General features: G+C 51.7%; 1 protein-coding gene across 1 annotated transcript in view; it reads left to right on the forward strand.

Annotated features, from left to right (window-relative positions):
- Nucleotides 1-17,641, forward strand: part of SMC1B (structural maintenance of chromosomes 1B) — a 50,372-nt gene extending 32,731 nt beyond the window's left edge. The window contains exons 16-25 of the mRNA XM_038756355.1: nt 4,034-4,175; nt 5,834-5,979; nt 8,185-8,338; nt 10,452-10,550; nt 11,591-11,747; nt 12,663-12,817; nt 13,611-13,762; nt 14,760-14,829; nt 16,685-16,795; nt 17,077-17,641. Of these exons, the coding sequence (XP_038612283.1) occupies nt 4,034-4,175; nt 5,834-5,979; nt 8,185-8,338; nt 10,452-10,550; nt 11,591-11,747; nt 12,663-12,817; nt 13,611-13,762; nt 14,760-14,829; nt 16,685-16,795; nt 17,077-17,190 (1,300 nt within the window). The 3' untranslated portion in view covers nt 17,191-17,641. The remainder of the gene's footprint in view (nt 1-4,033; nt 4,176-5,833; nt 5,980-8,184; nt 8,339-10,451; nt 10,551-11,590; nt 11,748-12,662; nt 12,818-13,610; nt 13,763-14,759; nt 14,830-16,684; nt 16,796-17,076) is intronic.
- Nucleotides 17,642-18,624: the final 983 nt, after the last annotated feature.

An 18,624-nucleotide genomic window follows, 5' to 3' on the forward strand; every position in this document is an offset into this window, starting at 1 on the left:
TCTGTTAGGAAAATCAACCTCAGATAAGTGGTAATAATAATTATAGTTGTGGTATTTGTTAAGCGCTTTCTATTGGTCAGTAATCGTTCTAAGTGCTGGGGTAGATATAAGACAGTCGGGTCCCACATGGGGCTCACAGTCTTAAGTAGGAGGGAAACAGATGAGGGAACTGAGGTGAAGTGTTTTGCATAGTCCACAAGGCAGGTATGTGGCAGAGCCAGGATTGGAACCACAGGCCGTCTGCCTCCCATTCCTGGGCTGTTTCCACTAGGCTACGAGATCAATCAATCAATCAATCGTATTTATTGAGCACTTACTGTGTGCAGAGCACTGTACTAAGCGCTTGGGAAGTACAAGTTGGCAACATATAGAGACAGTCCCTACCCAACAGTGGGCTCACAGTCTAAAAGGGGGAGACAGAGAACAAAACCAAACATACTAACAAAATAAAATAAATAGAATAGATATGTACAAGTAAAATAAATAAATAAATAAATAGAGTAATAAATATGTACAAACGTATATACATATATACAGGTGCTGTGGGGAAGGGAAGGAGGTAAGATGGGGAGGATGATACGAGATGTCTGGTACCTGGCCCTGTGAGCTGTCTACTTTCCCTTAGCAGTGTAGCATCGACTTAGATTCTGCCAGTTCCCATCGTCACCTGGTTTTTCACTTGGAGCCCAAAAGGTACTCTGTAAGGCCTCCAGCTAAAGACTTTAAGGTGATCCAGAAAAGTGAGTTGTAAATTGGAAATCATCTTTTAATTGAAAAATGAGACCATTTCCCATAGTGCGGAAATGCGGGATTCAAAATTTGTGGCCTTTGCTATTTTCAAAGAAGTACCACTTTTGTTTCGTGCAGACATCCATTTTGTTTCCGATTCAAATCTAAAATGGACTGTGGGCCCCAGTCAATCAGTCAGGCAGTCAGTTGTATTTATTGGGTGCTTACTGTGTGCGGAGCCCTGTACTAAGCACTTGGGAGAGTTAAATGTAACAGACACATTCCCTACCCACAATGAGCTTACAGTCGAGAGGGGGCTTTCAATCTAGAGGGGAAGAATCTTGGACTAGTTTTGGGAGACATTTAACTTGCCTTTTTGGTTTTAACTTTAAAGCCTGGGTGAAAAAAGGGCCCTAGAAACAGAAGTGTGTTTAGGACTTCAGACATCAGCATCCGACACCAAACAAACTGGCTCTCATTTAAGAATAATATGTGTATTGGAATATATTTGCATCATCCTGGTACCTCATCCATTTCATTTGTATATATTGATGCAAATCAGTTGGGAATTCTCTGTAATGGTTATCCTGTGATTTAGCCAGAGAGATGTCAGAATCAGAAAAGTTCAAGTGGGACGTGGACTGGGTCCGACCTAATTAGCTTCTGTCTACTCTAGTGCTTAGTACAGTGCCTGGCACATAGTAAGCATTTACCAAATACCAATATTGTTATAAGAAGAAGAACAACAAGAACAATAATGTATTCTTGGAAAGGGGCGAACAGGACATGAAAAGGAGTGGGTAATCCCTCCCAGGCTTTGATACAGTGTCTCATCTTGCGGCTTCTCCCCTTTATTTTTTCTTGCTATTGATGCTCCCTTTCTTTCTGGGCTCCACAGAATGCTTGCCTCCTCCCAGAGTCCAGCAAGGAGAGGGCACCTGCAAGTAATAAAATAAACCAGCCCCCAGTTCAGGCCTGCTTCCAACTCTCAGCCAAGGTGGTGATTGTGGCAGCAGCAACAAGGGCTGATTTCTTTCCATACGTGCTCCTCTCAATCCATTAGTGGTTTTTATTGAGTGCTTACTGGACTAAGTGATTTTTTAAAAATGGTTTTTGTTAAGCACTTCATATGAACCAGGAACTGTACCAAGCACTGGGGTGGACACAAGCTAATCAGGTTGGACACAGTCCATGTCTCACAAGGGGCTCACAGTCTTAATCCCGTTTTATGAGTGAGGTAACTGAGGGCCAGAGAAGTGAAGTGGTTTGGCCAAGGCCCCAGAGTAGACAAGTGGCAGAGCCAGAAGTAGAACCCAGGTCCTTCTGACTCTCAGGCTGTTGCTCTCTCCACTAGGCCAAGATGCTTGAGAGTACAATACAACAGAGTTGGTCGCTCACAGTGAGTTCACAATCTAGTAGGGAGAAGGGGGAGAAGACATTAGAATAAATAAATGTCCTTACCCAACAATGGGCTCACAGTCTAGAACGGGGCGACAGACAACAAAACAAAACATGTGGACAGGTGTCAAGTCATCAGAATAAATAGAAGTAAAGCTAGATGCACATCATTTACCAAATAAATAGAATAGTAAATATGGACAAGTAAAATAAATAGAGTAATAAATCTGTACAAACATATATACAGGTGCTGTGGAGAGGGGAAGGAGGTACGGCGGGGGGGATGGGTAGGAGGAGATAGATGAACTGAAAAGGGTTGGAGGTGAGATAGATGAACTGAGGCACAGTAAGTAAACTGGCACATGGAGGAGCGAAGAGTGCAGGCTGGGCTTTAGGAGAAGGTCAGTGAAGTAAGGTAGGAGAGGGCAAGCTGATTGAGGGCTTTAAAGCTGATGGTAAACAGTTTCTGTTTGATACAGAGACAGATGGGCAACCACTAGAGGCTCTTGAGGAGTAGGAAAACATGGACTGAATGGTTTTGTAGGATAATAATAATAATAATAATAATAATAATGGTATTTGTTAAGCGCTTACTGTTTGCCAGGCACTGTTCTCAGTGCCGAGCCCTGTTCTAAGTGCTGGCACTATTCTAAGCGCTGGCACTATTCGAAGTGCTATGATCTGAGCAGCAAAGTGAAGTGTGGACTGGAGTGGGGAGAGACAGGAAGGTCAGCAAAGAGGCTGATGCAGGAATAAAGGTGGGATAGGATAAGTAATTGTATTAACCTGGTAGCAGTTTGGATGGAGAGGAAAGGGTGGATTTTAGCGATGTGAAGATAGAACTGAGGATTCAGTGGCAGACTGAATATGTGGGTTGTATGAGAAAAATGAGTTGAGGGCAATGCCAAGGGTTTGGGCTTGTGAGACAGGGAGGATAGGGGTATTATCTACAGTGACGGGCAAGTCTCGGGTGGGAAGATGAGGAGTTCTACTTTCCACATGTTAAGGGTGAGGTGTTGGTGGGACATCCAGGTAGAGATGTCCTGAAGGCAAGAGGAAATGAAAGACTGCAGAGAAGGAAGGGTTAACTCTGGGGACCTCAGAAAGAAGCAATGGCAGGAGGAGTAGGCTTATTACTACGCTCTTAATACAGTACTAAGCACCTAGTACAGTGCACACAGGGGAAGCAGCGTGGCTCGGTGGAAAGAGCCTGGGTTTGGGAGTCAAAGTTCACGGGTTCAAATCCCTGCTCCGCCAATTGTCACTGTGTGACTTGGGGCAAGTCCCTTAACTTCTCTGTGCCTCAGTTACCTCATCTGTAAAATGGGGATTAAGGCTGTGAGCCCCAAGGTGGGACAACCTGATCACCTTTTAACCTTCCCAGCTCTTAGAACACTGCTTTGCACATAGTAAGCGCTTAATGTGGCATTATTATTATTACTATTATCATTATTATTATTATTAAGTGCAAGTGATGATGAGAAGTAGGTAAGATTACAAAGACCGTGAGCCAGTTGTTGGGTAGGGGCTGTCCCTGTCGCCGAATTATACTTTCTAAGCGCTTAGTACAGTGTGCAGGGCATACTGATAAATACGATTGAATGAATGAATAATAATAAATGATAATAAATATCATTAAAAAAAGATGGCCTTGCTGATGGTGAGGCTGCCCCCTTGGGGAGAAGGATCGCTCGTACACTGCCATGCTTGGTCCAGGAAATTTCCTGCCAGCAGCAGGACCCGAGCTTGAATTGTTTGTGTAGGAGCGGGGCACTGAGTTATCCATTTTCTGTCCCCCTCAGTCCCCCATGCCCGGCAGCTCACCCAGCGAGGCAGCTGGTCGGGAGAACGGGCGCAGGACCCACTATCCGGTCACTGCCCCGAACCTCGTTTTCTGTTCCCCCAGACTGGAGTTTGAGAAACAGAAGACTCGGCTCAGCGTCCAGCTCGAATACGGCCGCGACCACCTGAAGAAGAAGCAGAGGAAGATCCTGGAACTGAGAAAAGCAGTTCTCGGCTGTAGCGAGGAAATTCATCAGCTGAAGGAGGTAAGTCGTACTGACGGGTAGGGACTTGGGTAGGGACTGTCTCTATATGTTGCCAGCTTGGACTTCCCAAGCGCTTAGTACAGTGCTCTGCACACAGGAAGCGCTCAATAAATACGGATTGATTGATTGATTGACGGGTGGCAAAAGCCATTAAAGGAGACCTGGGTCCTAATTGAGTGATGTTGATGGGTGGGAATCTAATTAGCGAAAATCATCTAATGGAATCCCCTGGAACTGGGGCAAAATGTCACATCAATCAATCAATCGTATTTATCACATGATGTCAGTGAGCAAGTATGTATACGTGTGCATGCGTGCACACACACACACCGCCGTCACCACCACGCCGTCCCCTGCACATTCTCCTAATTGAATAATTGGTGTGCGTATCTAATTAGCAAGCTACCCTAATGGAATTCCCTGAAACCTGGACAAAATGTAGCTTGATATTGGTCAACAAGGCTACACAAACAAACGCACATACACACACGCATCTGTTACTCTCCATCTCCCTCACATACTGGTAGCATGTATTAACCTGGTAGCACACATACCCTCTCCATCTGTTACTACAACAGCAGGACATAGTGGATAGAACACAGGCCTGGGAATCAGAATAATAATAATAATAATAATGGCATTTTTAAGTGCTTACTATGTGCAAAGCACTGTTCTATGCGCTGGGGAGGATACAAAGTGATCAGGTTGTCCCACGGGGGGCTCACCGTCTTAATCCACATTTTACAGATGAGGTAACTGAGGCACAGAGAAGTTAATAATAATATTGATGGCATTTATTAAGCACTTATTATGTGCAAAGCACTATTCTAAGCTCTGGAGAGGTTACAAGGTGATCAGGTTGTCCCACGTGGGGCTCACAGTCTTAATCCACATTTTACAGATGAGGTAACCGAGGCACAGAGAAGTTAATAATAATAATAATAATGGCATTTATTAAGCGCTTAGTATGTGCAAAGCACGATTCTAAGCGCTGGAGAGGTTACAAGGTGATCAGGTTGTCCCACGTGGGGCTCACAGTCCTAATCCACATTTTACATATGAGGTCACTGAGGCACAGAGAAGTTAAGTGACTTGCTCAAAGTCACACAGCTAACAAGCGGCGGAGCCGGGATTTGAACCCAGAGGGTCATGGGTTCTAATCCCCGCTCTGCTGCTTGTCTGCTGAGTGGCCTTGGGCAAGTCACTTTACTTCTCTGTGCCTCGGTTACCTCATCTGTATAGTGGGAATTGAAACCGTGAGCCCCACGTGGGACAGGGACTGTGTCCAACCTGATTTGCTTGTATCTATCCCAGTGCTTAGTGCAGCGCCTGGAACTTAACAAATACCATAGTTATCATTATTTGTTCTTTAGTATCCATGGAGGGGTAGGTTTGTAGAGGGGTGGGAGGCCGGTGAAGACCTCACCTGAAGGACATTTTGCATTGTAATGTTCAGGCTGCAGTCAGCAGCACACTCTAGGACACAAAGCTTGAGAAGGAACAACTAGAGATGTGCTCTCTGAGGTAAACTCGGTGTGCATTCGGGCCACCTGGTCTTCTCCTTGGCCAGCAGAGAGCCCAGGGCTCTGTTGCCCACCTGGCCAGGACATTGAAGGGGTGGGACAAAGCAGACTGTAAAAACCACCTTCTCTATTCAGGCCGAGCAACGGTGCTTGCAGTCTGTGGAGGAAATCAAGATTAAAAAGGCCAAACTCCGGGATCTGGTTGAAACGAAGAATTCTGAACTTCGGAACTTCCAAGCCCTCGTGGAGGAAGCAAGAAAAAAGTTTTTGGCTACTAATAGGTAAATATTGACTACCCGTGATATGCGGCCTATGTAGAAATGGTAACAGTGTTGACTTGGTAACAGCGTTGACACGGAAACAACCTTAAAGCCTGTGAAGTGGTATTACCGTGGCTCAGTGGAAAGAGCACGGGCTATGGAGTCAGAGATCATAGGTTTGAATCCCGGCTCCGCCGCATGTCTGCTGTGTGACCTTGGGTAAGTCACTTAACTTCTCTGAGCCTCAGTTCCCTCATCTGTAAAATGGGGATTAAGATTGTGAGCCCCACATGGGACAACCTCATTACCTTGTTTCCCCTCCCCAGCGCTTAGAACAGTGCTGTGCACATAGTAAGTGCTTAACAAATGCCATTATTATTATTATTATTATTAAGGAAGAAATGTGAGTCAGTCAGTAGTATTTGAGTGCTTCATGTGGGCAAAGCCCTGTCCAGTGGTGGCATAATATGAGCAAAGCCCTGTAATAGGCACTTGGGAAAGCGCAGCAGAGTTAGAAGACACTCTCCCTTGCCCACAAGGAGCTTACAATTGTATTAATTCATTGTCGTATTTATTGAGTGCTAACTGTGTGCAAAGCACTGTACTAAGCGCTTGAGAGAGTACATTATAACAATAAACAGACACATTCCCTGCCCACAGTGACCTTACAATTTAGTGAAGACAGGCAAAATTACAGAAAAGAGAACGGAAAGGTTCCAAAGTCGATGCATCCCAGGGAATATAAAGGGGGAGAAAGTTCCCAGCCGAAGGAAGGATGTGAGCCAGAGGCCGGAGAAGGGAGAGACAAAAATGAGACAGTGAGTCAGTTTGCCCGAGAGAAATGATGACAACAGCTGGGGTGGATAAGTTGCGAGGCTTAGTGGAAAGAGCATGGGCTTGGGAGTCTTAGGACATGGGTTCTAATCCTGCCTCCACCATTCGTCTGCTGTGTGATCTTGGGCAAGCTGCTTAATTTTTCTGTGCCTCAGTTACCTCATCTATAAAATGGGGATTAAGACTGTGAGCCCCATGTGGAACAACCTGATTATCTTGTGTCTACCCCAGCACTGAAAACAGTGCTTGGCACATAGTAAGTGCTTAACAAATACCATTATTATTACTATTATTATTATTGTTGTAGTAAGAGGGAGAGAACCATGGGGCTGCCTTGAAGCCAGCAGTCGTAGGTGTCTATCTGAGGCAGAGAGGATGAAGGATTTTGAGGAGCGGGGAGACGTACCCAAAGCCCGCTGTCAGAAAATGAGCCCGGCAGAACACGAAGCGTGGACTGGAATGGGGAGAGACTAGAGACAGGAAGTCAGCGAAGATGCTGAATCAGTAGTCAAATTGGAGCATGACAACTGCCTGGAAGAGGAGGGGCAGAGCTGAGAAATGTTGCGGAGGAAAAACCAACACGAATTAATGACAGGCCAAGAGGGAGGCGTCAAAGACCCTGCCCACAGTTGTGGGGCGTGGAGACAGGGAGAACAACTGGGATGGCAAAGTCAGGTAGAGGGGAGGAAATGGGAGCAGCGGAGCCTAGTGAAAGGAACCCAGGTCTAGGAGCCAGAGGAGCTGGGTTCTCATCCCGGCTCGACCACTGATCTGCTCTGTGACCTGGAGCAGTTCATTTCACTTCTCCGGGCCTCAGTTTCCTAATCTGTAAAATGGGGATTCAATACCTCTCCTCTCTCCTACTCAGACTGGAAACTCAGCGAGGGACAGGGACTGAGTCCAACCCGATTATCTTGTATTTACCCCAGCATTTAGTACGTTTGACCCTCAGAAAGCATTTTGACAAATACCACCGACAAGGTTTGAAAAACATTTTGAAAAAAGTTGAGCGTGAGGGGTTGATGGGATCTCTCTGAGGAGATTTCCTAGGGGCAGGAAGGAAACGCAGGATTGCGAAGGCGATGAAAGGTTGGGCCTGGCTAGGCAGGTTTGGACATCCTCCGCCTAGAGACTCCCATGAAGCCAAGGGAGACGACGAGTTCTTTAAGGGCGTGAGTGGAGATGGCGAATAGAAGGGGGCCCGGAACAGAGCTCTGAAAGGGTAAGAGGCTGAGGAACAACCGGGAAGAGACCAGATCGATACAACCCATAGCGTTTCCTCCCCTTACTGTTTCCCGTGCTGAGCTTGCAAAGCTCCTGAATGCGTAGTTCCCGAGACGGCTTCGGGTGATGGTGGGCACAGCCAACCTTCCCTTCCCCGTGTGCTTGCAGGGAGGTGGGCACCCTGCAGAAAGAAGTGGTAGCCATCGAGGCCTCCCTGGAACAGAAGAGGCTAGAGAGGCACAACGTGCTCCTGGACTGCAAGGTGCACGACATGGACATCCGTCTCGTGATGGGCTCCTTGGACGAGATCAGCCAAGTGGAGGTATCTCAGCCAGCGCTCAGCGAACCTGGCTCTCTCTCTGTTGACGCTGCCTACACTTGTTCTCTTCAGGGATCCAAGCTGCACCTCGTTCTATCTCTCGGACCAAAGCAGCGGAGGATTTGGGGTGTCTTAGGCCCAAGGGGCCTGGGAGTGATTGCTCCGACAGCCTCCGGTTGTTGGGGTGATGATAGTGGTTTACACCTGGGCCTGCGCACTCCCCTCCCCCCCACCTGCCTTCCCCTGGGGTTGGCCTGTAGTGAGCACCCCAGGCCTAGTGGAAAGAACAGGGGCCTGGGAATCTAAAGGACCTGGGTTCCAACCTCGGCTCTGCCATATCTGCCATGCGACCTTACTTCTCCATGCCTCAGTGACCTCATCTGTAAAACGAGAAGCAGCGAGGCTCAGTGGGAAAGAGCATGGGCTTTGTAGTCAGAGGCCATGGGTTCGAATCCTGGCTCCACCAATTGTCAGCTGTGTGACTTTGGGCAAGTCACCTAACTTCTCTGTGCCTCAGTTCCCTCATCTGTAAAATGGGGATTAAGACTGGGAGCCCCCTGTGGGACAACCTGATCACCTTGTAACCTCCGCAGCGCTTACAGCAGTGCTTTGCACGTAGTGAGCGCTTAACAAATGCCATCATTATTATTTATTGGTATTATTAAAATGGAGATTAAGACTGTGATCCCCATGTGGCACAGGGATTGTGTCCAACCCGATTTGCTTGTATCTACCCCATTGCTTAGAACAGTGTCTGGCACATAGTAAGCGCTTAACAAATACCACCATTGTCATTATTATTACTGTTATTCCTCCAACACTTAGGCACCCTACTGCCAAAAAGAAGATGCAGGTGAGGTGGGGGTCCCTTCCCTCCCCAAACCGCCCCTTCTGACTCCGCAGCTCCCGGTGCTGACAAGGGGCCCCGGGATCCTTCCACCCTTCCCACCTTCCTCCAGGAAGCCGGAGGCCCCAACCTGCAACTCTGCTGCCCGGTTTTCCCCTCTTTGAACTCCTCTGTGTCCAGGCCACATTCAGCTCTTCCTCTGGGTTCAAAACTTGCAGGGTGCTCAGCCGTGGAATCCACCCCGCTTTTCCCCAAGCTTGGGAAAATCCCATGTTATCTCACCGTCATTCAGACAGTTTCCTTTCCAAGCTTTCAATCAGCTTCTGGCTCTGGGCCACAACCGGAAAATTCTCCAGGTGGAGCGGAGCCCCTGACCCATCCGTGCCAACTGGTTGTGGGAGGGAGGATGGTGGCCCCTGCTGCCATTGCCTGAACAGGCCAGCCTCTCTCGGTTATCCCGGGCCTCTGCCCGAAGACCCCCGAAATGGGGGCTTTCTGGCGCGCTCTTTCCAGTTCCTCCCCACCCCCAAACCCTAAGCCCAAATGCAGTTCTCTAGCAAGGACTTGGGAGGTAGCAGAAGGCCCTTTCCTGAGCAGCAGCAGCTGTGGCCGGCTATTATCTGGCCATTAGCCATTCGAACTCCTAACCCTCTCCACCCTGGGTTGGCATATTTGGGCTCTGCTCCCCAGCTACAGGGAGGATCCTCTCCAAGAGGTCGACCCTTGATGGGGCTTGGAAGTCGAACTGCCCCATGGACAGTCTCAATCTACCTCCCCGCTTCTCCCTGGGGGCCATCGTTTGGCTCCACCCACATCCAGGGCAAAGCGGCCCAGTGGACTGTTGTGTTTTCACAGAGGGCAGATGTTCGCTGCCCCGGAGAGTCTAGGAGATTCTGTCCCTACTTCCGAACCAAAGCAACAAGCTTTAAAAGCACCACTTTGGAAAAGTTCAGCACTCACCTAGCCATGAAATCCACTTGGGGCTTCTGGAGTTCGATTCCCAGGGTCCAAGAATGAGCTCTCAGTGGTGTTGGCTTGATGTCGCTAGTTCCCCAAATCTCCTAGGCCCCGGAGCAGGCACCAGAGTCCAAAGAGAGCAGGCACTGTCCCCTCCTCCTCCCACCCATTGGTGCGGTCGGTCTTGGTGCCAGCTTCGGATCTGCAGCCAACTCGGAACCAAGCCACGACCAGGGAATGCCTTCAGATTTTTAAGAAGCGGGACTCACTGTGGCAGATAACGCCAACTGGGTTTTGGCGTTTGTTTTTCAGCCCGGAGCAGAGCCAGAGAGCACCCAGGCCACGTCCGTCATCTTCGAAAGAGAAGCGGCGATTGAGATAGACTACAGAAGTCTGAGAGAGGATCTAAAGGTAAAATGGCTCGCCTCACTGTGTGGTACGCTGAGGTCGGGAAAAAAAAAGGACCATATTTGTCTTTGTCGTTTGCATTTATAGGTGGTCTGCACCATTTTGGGGAACTAATGGCTTACTGGTGGCAACGTTTGATGAGCCTTTGGGCTTTGAGACTCCAGCAAAAACTCGGTTTTCTAGAGTGCCCAAGCTTAGGACAGCCCAGAGATCTGGCTGTTCTGGAAAATGGAATTTGGGGGTTCTCTGTGAAATAGCCCAGCAGTGGGGTCGGTTCATCCTCTGTCTGGTTCAGTCTGTAAAGAAAAGCAGGCCAGAGCAGAGGGCTGGGCAGTACCATGGCCAGTACTGAGTTCCCTGTGGGCTGATGGATCGGGGCAGGGGAGAGCTCCCCAGGCTTCAGTGTCCATTGGGGACTTCGCAGCTCTCTTTTCCTCCCCGGGGCCTGCTGGCAATTCCGGGCTTTTTTCCAAGCCGTCAGGACTGAGGCTGGTTCAGATGCTGGAAAGTTTGGTGAACGGCTTTGACTCTGGCTCTCTTGGACGGACTCTCATCCGACTTGTTTCTTCTCTAGGTCAGCCAGGCCCGGTTCGGGCTGATAACGGGCTTCCTTCCATCTGTGTGGGGAGGACTGGGGTATGGATAAAGCTAGATAACTGGATAGATGCCAGCCTAGTTTCCCTCCTCCTTCCAGGAAAGGGAGGGCTCACCTTGGGAAACTTGCCCAGAGGGAGCTGGACCCGGGCAGGAGGTGTATTTACCAGGCCCCGTCTGTCACCATTCTGGCGTCCGGGGTCTGAGGGTGGGTGGGGCTCTCGCACCCCTCTCCCACAGACTCGCCCCAGACAAGACCGGCCTTGTGCCGATCCTCCCAGCCACTCCACCCCGAGCTGGGGGGACCGTCCTAAGCCTCACTCGGGCAGTGGGAGACGGCCCGACACCCTAGAATGTGGTTTCATCTTTCTTTGTCGACTTCTCTTTCCCCCAAGTCCAGGAGGTTGGAAATGGCATAGGGACCTAGTTTCTCCCTGTCCTGTTTTTAGGAACTGCGATCAGACAAGGAGGTCCAGACCCACCTGGAACACCTCCAGAAGCACATTGTGGCCCAGGAAGGTGTCCTGATGAAGACAGCTGCCCCGAACTTGCGAGCCGTGCAGAAGTTACAGACCATCCGAGATAAGTTCCAAGAGTCGTCAGATGGTAAAGCCCAGCGACCATTAGACCTCGAGGTTTAACCTCGGGAGCGGGTGAAGCTTTCCCTTTTCTGGAATCCTTTTGAATAAGCGGGCCTCCTCCCCCTCTCCCACCTGCCCCCCGTTTCAAGATGGGGAGGGGGGATTGCGGCCCGTCCCCACCCCCACCCCCTCACCGAGCTTGGCAGCCGTGTTTCACAGCCAGAGAGAGAAAACAGGTTCCATGGCGCAGAGCCGCCTGGCAGTCCCGGCGGGCCACGTGTGACTGGTGGGAAATGGCCTCTCCTCTGCCCATCCCTCTTCATGGTCGGTTTTTGGACCCCATCTCCTGGGGCTGGACCTGGAGGCACAGTTTGGGCCTTCTAGGATTCCCCCTTGTATAACAGGGAAATTTATGTCCACCTGCCATCATCTTTACTAGTGTTTAAAATTCCTTCCCTTGTGTTGAGACAAACCAGCAGGCCCCCAGACGCCCCGCCGGCCCTCGTAAGCCTTGGGGCAGTCGGGCCCCTTTGCAGACTGGGGCCCTGGCCTCTGAGCGCCCCACTGCTTACACGGGACTCGAGCCGGCCCCCCCAACACCTGCCCTCCCGGGCCCCGGCTAAACTGGGGGGCCTTTCTCAGGCGGCTCGGCTCCAGGTCTGCCCTCGAGCAGATCGGAGAGAGCTCGCGGCGCGACCGTCTGCCAGGCTGCTTCCTTTGGCAGAGTAAAGGATGGTCTAGTGGGGCTTCCGGTCCCCAGAGCCGATTCTGAGGTAGACCTGGGATAGACCTCAAACCTTTGGAATCGTAGTCTTCCGCTGCATCGTCCTTCCACTTTGAATTTCAGTCGAGTGAGATCCTCGGGAGCTCCCTTTTCGGATCATCGGGCCCCCTTGCACTCACCTTTCCCAGTCAGGTGACCACCCTCCTTCTTCCGTAGCTTTTGAGGCCAGCAGAAAGGAAGCCAGGACGTGTAGGCAAGAGTTTGAACAGGTGAAGAAAAGGAGATATGACCTCTTCAGCCAGTGTTTTGAGCACGTCTCGGTGTCCATCGATCAAATCTACAAGCTGCTGTGCAGAAACAACAGCGCTCAAGTAGGTATTGTTTCGGGGCCTGGGCCAGTCCTGCCGGAGGCGGCTTGGCTCTCCTCCTCCGGAGTGGGAGAGGAACGGCTCCGAAACCTTCCTTGGGCTCAGGGTCGGAGGGGGACGTACTGTCGCGACGCCCCAAAGTTTCTTTTCTGGCGTGCTTTGGCAGCTCTCTGGGGGTTAATTAAGGCCTCACAGAAGAATCAGGAAGGGATCCTGCCTCGCTGAGCAAGCCCGTCCGAGATCGTGGACCAATCTGGCTCACTTCACTAGAGCCAACTCTCGGCATCGGGCGACTCTGCCCGGCCTGGCCTGGCCCGGCCCCAGGGATTGGACACTTCTGGAGGGTTGGCTTCCCGCTCCAAATCTGTTCGTTGACTCCGTTAAGCGAGCCAAGCCTAAGCTTCCCTCCTCCGGGCTGGGGGACGATCCACAAACCGAACTGTCTCATTTAGGTCATTGGGTCTGCTTGACCCGTCCCCCAGTCCTCCCACCTCTCCCCAGGGAATGGTGGTGGGTGCCCCAAGGACTGTGTATCTACAGCATCCTTTTATCTCTTTCCCAGAGCTTAGTACAGTGCTTTACACATAGTGACCGTCTTAACAAGTACAATCACTACTCCCAAATGCAGGTTCCAAAGCCTAAGTGGACCGGGTCCCGCCCCTTGGAACCGCTGGTCTGGTGCCCGTCCGCTCAGAGGAGGAGGAGGGGAGGGAGGAGGTGGAGGCCGAGGGTCGCTCCCCCCGGCAAGTGCTTTCTTTCCGACGGTGCCGGACCCGGAGCTCTGTATGTATCGCAGGCGTTTCTGAGCCTGGAGAACCCGGAGGAGCCTTACCTGGAAGGCATCAGCTACAACTGCGTGGCACCTGGGAAACGGTTTATGCCCATGGACAACTTGTCCGGAGGAGAGAAGTGCGTGGCCGCCCTGGCCCTCCTGTTCGCCATACATAGGTAATCCGGCCTGCGGGGAGAGGTCACCGCCGCCTCCGATGGTCCCCGTGGAAAGCTGTGGGTTCCCAGCGGTCTCCTGAGAAGGTGGAACGCAATGAAAACTGGAGAATAATAATAATAATAATTGTGGTGTTTGTTAAGCTCCGTACTAAGGTCTGGGGTAGATACAAGCAAATTGGTTTGGACAGAGTCCTTGTCCCACATGGGGCTCAGAGTTTTTATCCCCGTTATATAGATGAGGGAACTGGGGCCCAGAGAAGTGAAGTGACTTGTCCAAGGTCAAACAGCAGACAAGTGGTGGGGGCGGGATTAGAATCCAGGTCCTTCTGACTTCCAGGCCTGCGCTGTATCCATTAGGACACGCTGCTTCTATTCCCACACTGCCCCCGGCCTAAACAGCCAATGGCCCAGGATCCGTGCTACCCTCGCTTCTGCCAGGAATCACCATCCGACCCGTGGCGCTTGATTTTTGCCCCATTCTGCTCCCTTGTCAGCAGTTTATGCTGGGGGGGCTTCTCCCCCAAGCAGTGAGGGGTGCCCCTGTTGAGTCCCCCACCCCTGGCAGATCTGCACCCGGCCACTCTGCTCAAGCAGAGGTTGGTGGCAGGCGGGCTCCACCTCGTAAGCAACCTGCACGGCGTCGAGCACATCCTGAGAAGGGCTCGGGCCGGTGGCCTCTCGCCCCCAAAGACACTCGTGGGTCGCGTGCCTGAGGCTGGAGGTCTTTGCCGTCTTAGCGGAAATGTTGGGGCCCAGGCCCAGGCCCAGAAGGGGAAAGGATGGGCAGACGGACGCGTGGTCATTTGTGGCAGGGGAAGGGGGCATACCGGGCAAACATGAAGGTCAAACAGGGCCCGCGTTCCCGGCTCCCCTAGCAATCAGGACAGGACGAGCGGGTGGGACGGACGGAAGCGGCACTCTGCGGCGGGGCCGAGCTTCCTCTGCCCACCTCCGCCGGTCGCCGACGGGCGCGGCCGCCCTGCTCGTTCCTTTCCAGCTTCCGCCCTGCTCCTTTCTTCGTCCTGGATGAAGTGGACGCGGCCCTGGATAACACCAACATTTGCAGAGTAAGATTGTCTTTCATTTGCTGAAGAACCAACCCTGGGATCACACTGTAGGCAGTTGGCATTTAGCTACAGCGCCAGCGACGGGGAAGGAAACCCCTGCCTCTCTGACCCTCCCTCGGACAGAGTCAGGCAGACCGCTCGGTTGCTTGCTCCAAAGGAAATCCACGATTTAAAGAGTTAAAGACCCTGAAACCAGACCATTGCAGGGAAGGGTTTCCGTTTTCTTTGGTTTCCTCCTTGGGGCCGGGGAGCTCTGCAGAGAATGGATCCGTGCCTGCACACGCGGGAAGCTGGCCGAACACGTTTTCCGTTTCTTTGCTGAGAAAATGGGGCGCAGGAAATAATAATAATAATAATAATAATGGCATTTATTAAGCGCTTACTATGTGCAAAGCACTGTTCTAAGCACTGGGAGGCTACAAGGTAATCAGGTTGTCCCACGGGGGGCTCACAGTCTTAATCCCCATTTTACAGATGAGGTAACTGAGGCACAGAGAAGTTAAGTGATTGGCCCAAAGTCACACAGCTGACAGTTGACGGAGCGAGGATTTGAACCCATGACCTCTGACTCCAAAGCCCGTGCTCTTTCCATTGACCCACGCTGCTTCGGTGGTTACTCTCTCCTCCTCCACTGGACAGCTGTACATTTCAGTCTCTCTGTTAGCAGTGGTGGTGGCCACAGCATTTAGCCAATCGTATTTATTAATAATAATAACAATTATTATGGCACTAATTAAGTGCCGAGCACTGTCCTAATCACTGGGATGTATACAAGTTAATCAGGTTGGACACAGTCCCCGTCTTGCTTGGGGCTCACACGCCTATCCCCTTTTTTTTACAGATGATAAGGGAACAGAGGCACAGAGAATTTAAGTGACTTGCAGGGTCACAAAGGAGACATGTGGCAGAGCCAGGATTAAAACTCAGGCCCATGCTGCATCCACTAAGCCATACTGCTTCTTGCTTTATTGAGCGCTTACTACATGCAGAGCACTGTACAAGCACTTGGCAGAGTACAGTACATCAATAAACAGACACATTCCCTGCCACAGCGAGCTTACAGTCTAGAGGCATTTATTATTTGCTTGGGAAGCGCAGAATAGCCACGTTCCCTGCCCAAGAGACCCCACTGCTCCACGGGAGGAAGACAGACACATAATTACCACGCAAATGGTCAAAATAAATACATCCCCGAGTGCTGAGGAACGTGTTAACAAGTTCACTGGGACTGTACGAGATTTTAGCTACTGAACTGTCGACCTAACTTGCCACGGGTGAAAATCTGATCTGCAAACGCAAGGGCTGATTTGTTTTCTCTTGAGGAGAACACAAACCATAGTTGATATGAAAAACAACACATCGAGAGCAAGAAAGGATTGGGATAAAGGTAGTGATTGTTGTGGTGTTTGTTAAGCACTTACTGTGTGCCCTGCGTTCACTGTACTAAGCACCGGGTGGGTTGGGGGTAGGTCTACTTTCGTCTGTTTGGGTGCAGTCCCTGTCCTCCTCAGGGATGAGCCTGGAGTCCCCCGCCTTCACTCCCGGGGGCCACGTCCTGGCCCTTGGGCAAATCCCCATTTCCCGTCTCCCCCGTCCTGCCCTCCCTCCCGTTTCGTTTTGGGCCTCTGCCCGCCAGACTCCCTTGAAAGGCGATAAGGCCTCAAGGCCAGCCGGCGGCATCTGCTCCTTGGGTTTTTGGCCGGACCCCGACGCCCACGGGGAAAAGTGAACGTGTTAGTTCCCCCACGCCGCCTCGTCGTCGTCACCATCTCCCCCCACGACCCCCTAAAAGGAGCCACAGGCTCAGAACCCACCACCCGGAGGCTGAGACCCCTGGCTCCTTTTCTCTTCCAAGGTGTCGAGTTACATCAGGGAGCAGAGCCGGAACCAGTTCCAGATGATAGTCATCTCCTTAAAGGAAGAGTTCTACTCCAAAGCGGATGCACTGATTGGAGTCTATCCAGAGGTAAAGATAATTACTCCTTTCTTGCGTCTGACTCAGATGAGCTCCGTATCGGCCTCCAGCCCGATTCCCTCACAGGGCGCTAACGCCCCGCCTGTTCCTATTTTCTCCCAACGCCCGTTGGCCCGCGTCCAGGTCCCGTCTCTTAGGAGGCCTGCCAGAAGTTGGGCGGCCCACTTTTCGAGTTAACAAAAGGGCGCTTCACTGTGGACCGCAGGCCAGCCGGGGTTTGTTGGGTCCCGTGATGGACTAACCCGGAGCCTCGTGTCTCCCTCCTTTTCCAGCAAGACGACTGCATGTTTAGCCAAATGCTGACCCTGGACCTGAGTATCTACCCGGAGCCCGGAGAGAGCGAACAAAAGAAGGAACCCACGGGAAGCTCGAGGCCCAGTGAATAAGACCCCCACCACAGCCCCCTCACCGGTGCACAGTCCTTGTTAGCTTCCAGGAGGTTGGGTGGTTCTCCAGAAAAATCCCAATCCGAATTCACTTGGGCTTTGAAGGATGGTAGGGGGGAAGGGGCGTGGCAGACAGTCCCTCGGGTGGTTGAACTTTGTTAAATCTACCGCTTAATTCTGTATACTGAAGTTCCTGTTGTTACAGGCATCCGAAGGAAGCTGAAGTAGCTGTTGGTTTGATTGTTGGAAACACCAAGCTGGGCTTTCTTCAAAATAAACTCCCTTGCTTTGGTTCTTCGCGAAGGAACCGGGAACAGCGAGCCCGTAGTATAAAGCGGAAGGAGTGGTGACAGTTGGCGACTTGGGGTAGTGGGGTCGGCCCTGCTAACGGAGGACAGGTGGGCTGCTGCCGGTCACGAGGAGCCCCGTTCCTCCCTCCGAGGCCCCAGAATCAGGGTGCCCCCCCCCGGGGGAGGGGCGTCCAGGGTTTTGTTGCAGTGGGTACCTTCAATAATAGTAATAATAATGATGATGGCATTTGTTAAGCGCTTACTAAGTGCCACGCGCTGTACTAAGCACTGGGATGGATACAAATAAATCAGGTTTGAACACAGTCCCTGCCCCACGTGGGGCTCACAGTCTCAGTCCCCATTTTACAGTTGAGGTAGCTGAGGCCTAGGGAAGTGAAGTGACTTGTTCAAGGTCACAGAGCAGACAAGTGGCAGAGCAGAGATTAGGACTCATGATCTGATTCCCAGGTCCGGGCTCTATCCACTACGCTGTGCTGCTTCATTGGAAGGCTGCTTCCACTCCCCTATTCATAACTAAGTAGAGGAAACAGAGTGGGTGGGTGGGGGAGTTGTCTACACTGAGGACTAGGGAGCCAGCGAGTGACGGCCAGATCAGAGTCCACACATAAACCGGTCGCCGCCTCACCATGCCACAAGCACACAACAGGTAAAACACACACAATTTATTAAGGCTTTGTGTTTCGTTGAACAAACAGAGGCATAAAGATGCTTAAGTCTTCCGTGCTCCCGGCAGGAGTCCCCGTTCCCCCCGCGACCCCGTCCCGGGCCCCAGCCCCGAGGGTCCCACGCCCGGCCCGCGTCCTCAGCCTCCCAGAAACCCAATCTGAGGTAACCGGGCTCCGGCCAGGGCTTGGGAAGAGCTGTGAGTCGGAAACAGAAGCCTCTGGTGGCGAGGCCCCATCCAGGGGTTGGGGGGGCCATCCGGCGCTGGGGAGCAGCGGCTGACTGCATTCGAGGACGGTTCTGCTGGGGAGACCCTTCGAGGCTGGAGTGCGGCATCAGAGAGTCAGATTTTCCTCCTCTCCGCCCTGACTCCTCCTTCACGAGGCCGAGGGTACATTTTACTTGCATCTCCGCCATCCCATCCCATCCCGCAGGGTCCCCGGGGAACCCAAGGACACTC

This window comes from Tachyglossus aculeatus, chromosome 14 (assembly GCF_015852505.1).
Source record: "Tachyglossus aculeatus isolate mTacAcu1 chromosome 14, mTacAcu1.pri, whole genome shotgun sequence".
NCBI classification, from domain to species: domain Eukaryota; kingdom Metazoa; phylum Chordata; class Mammalia; order Monotremata; family Tachyglossidae; genus Tachyglossus; species Tachyglossus aculeatus.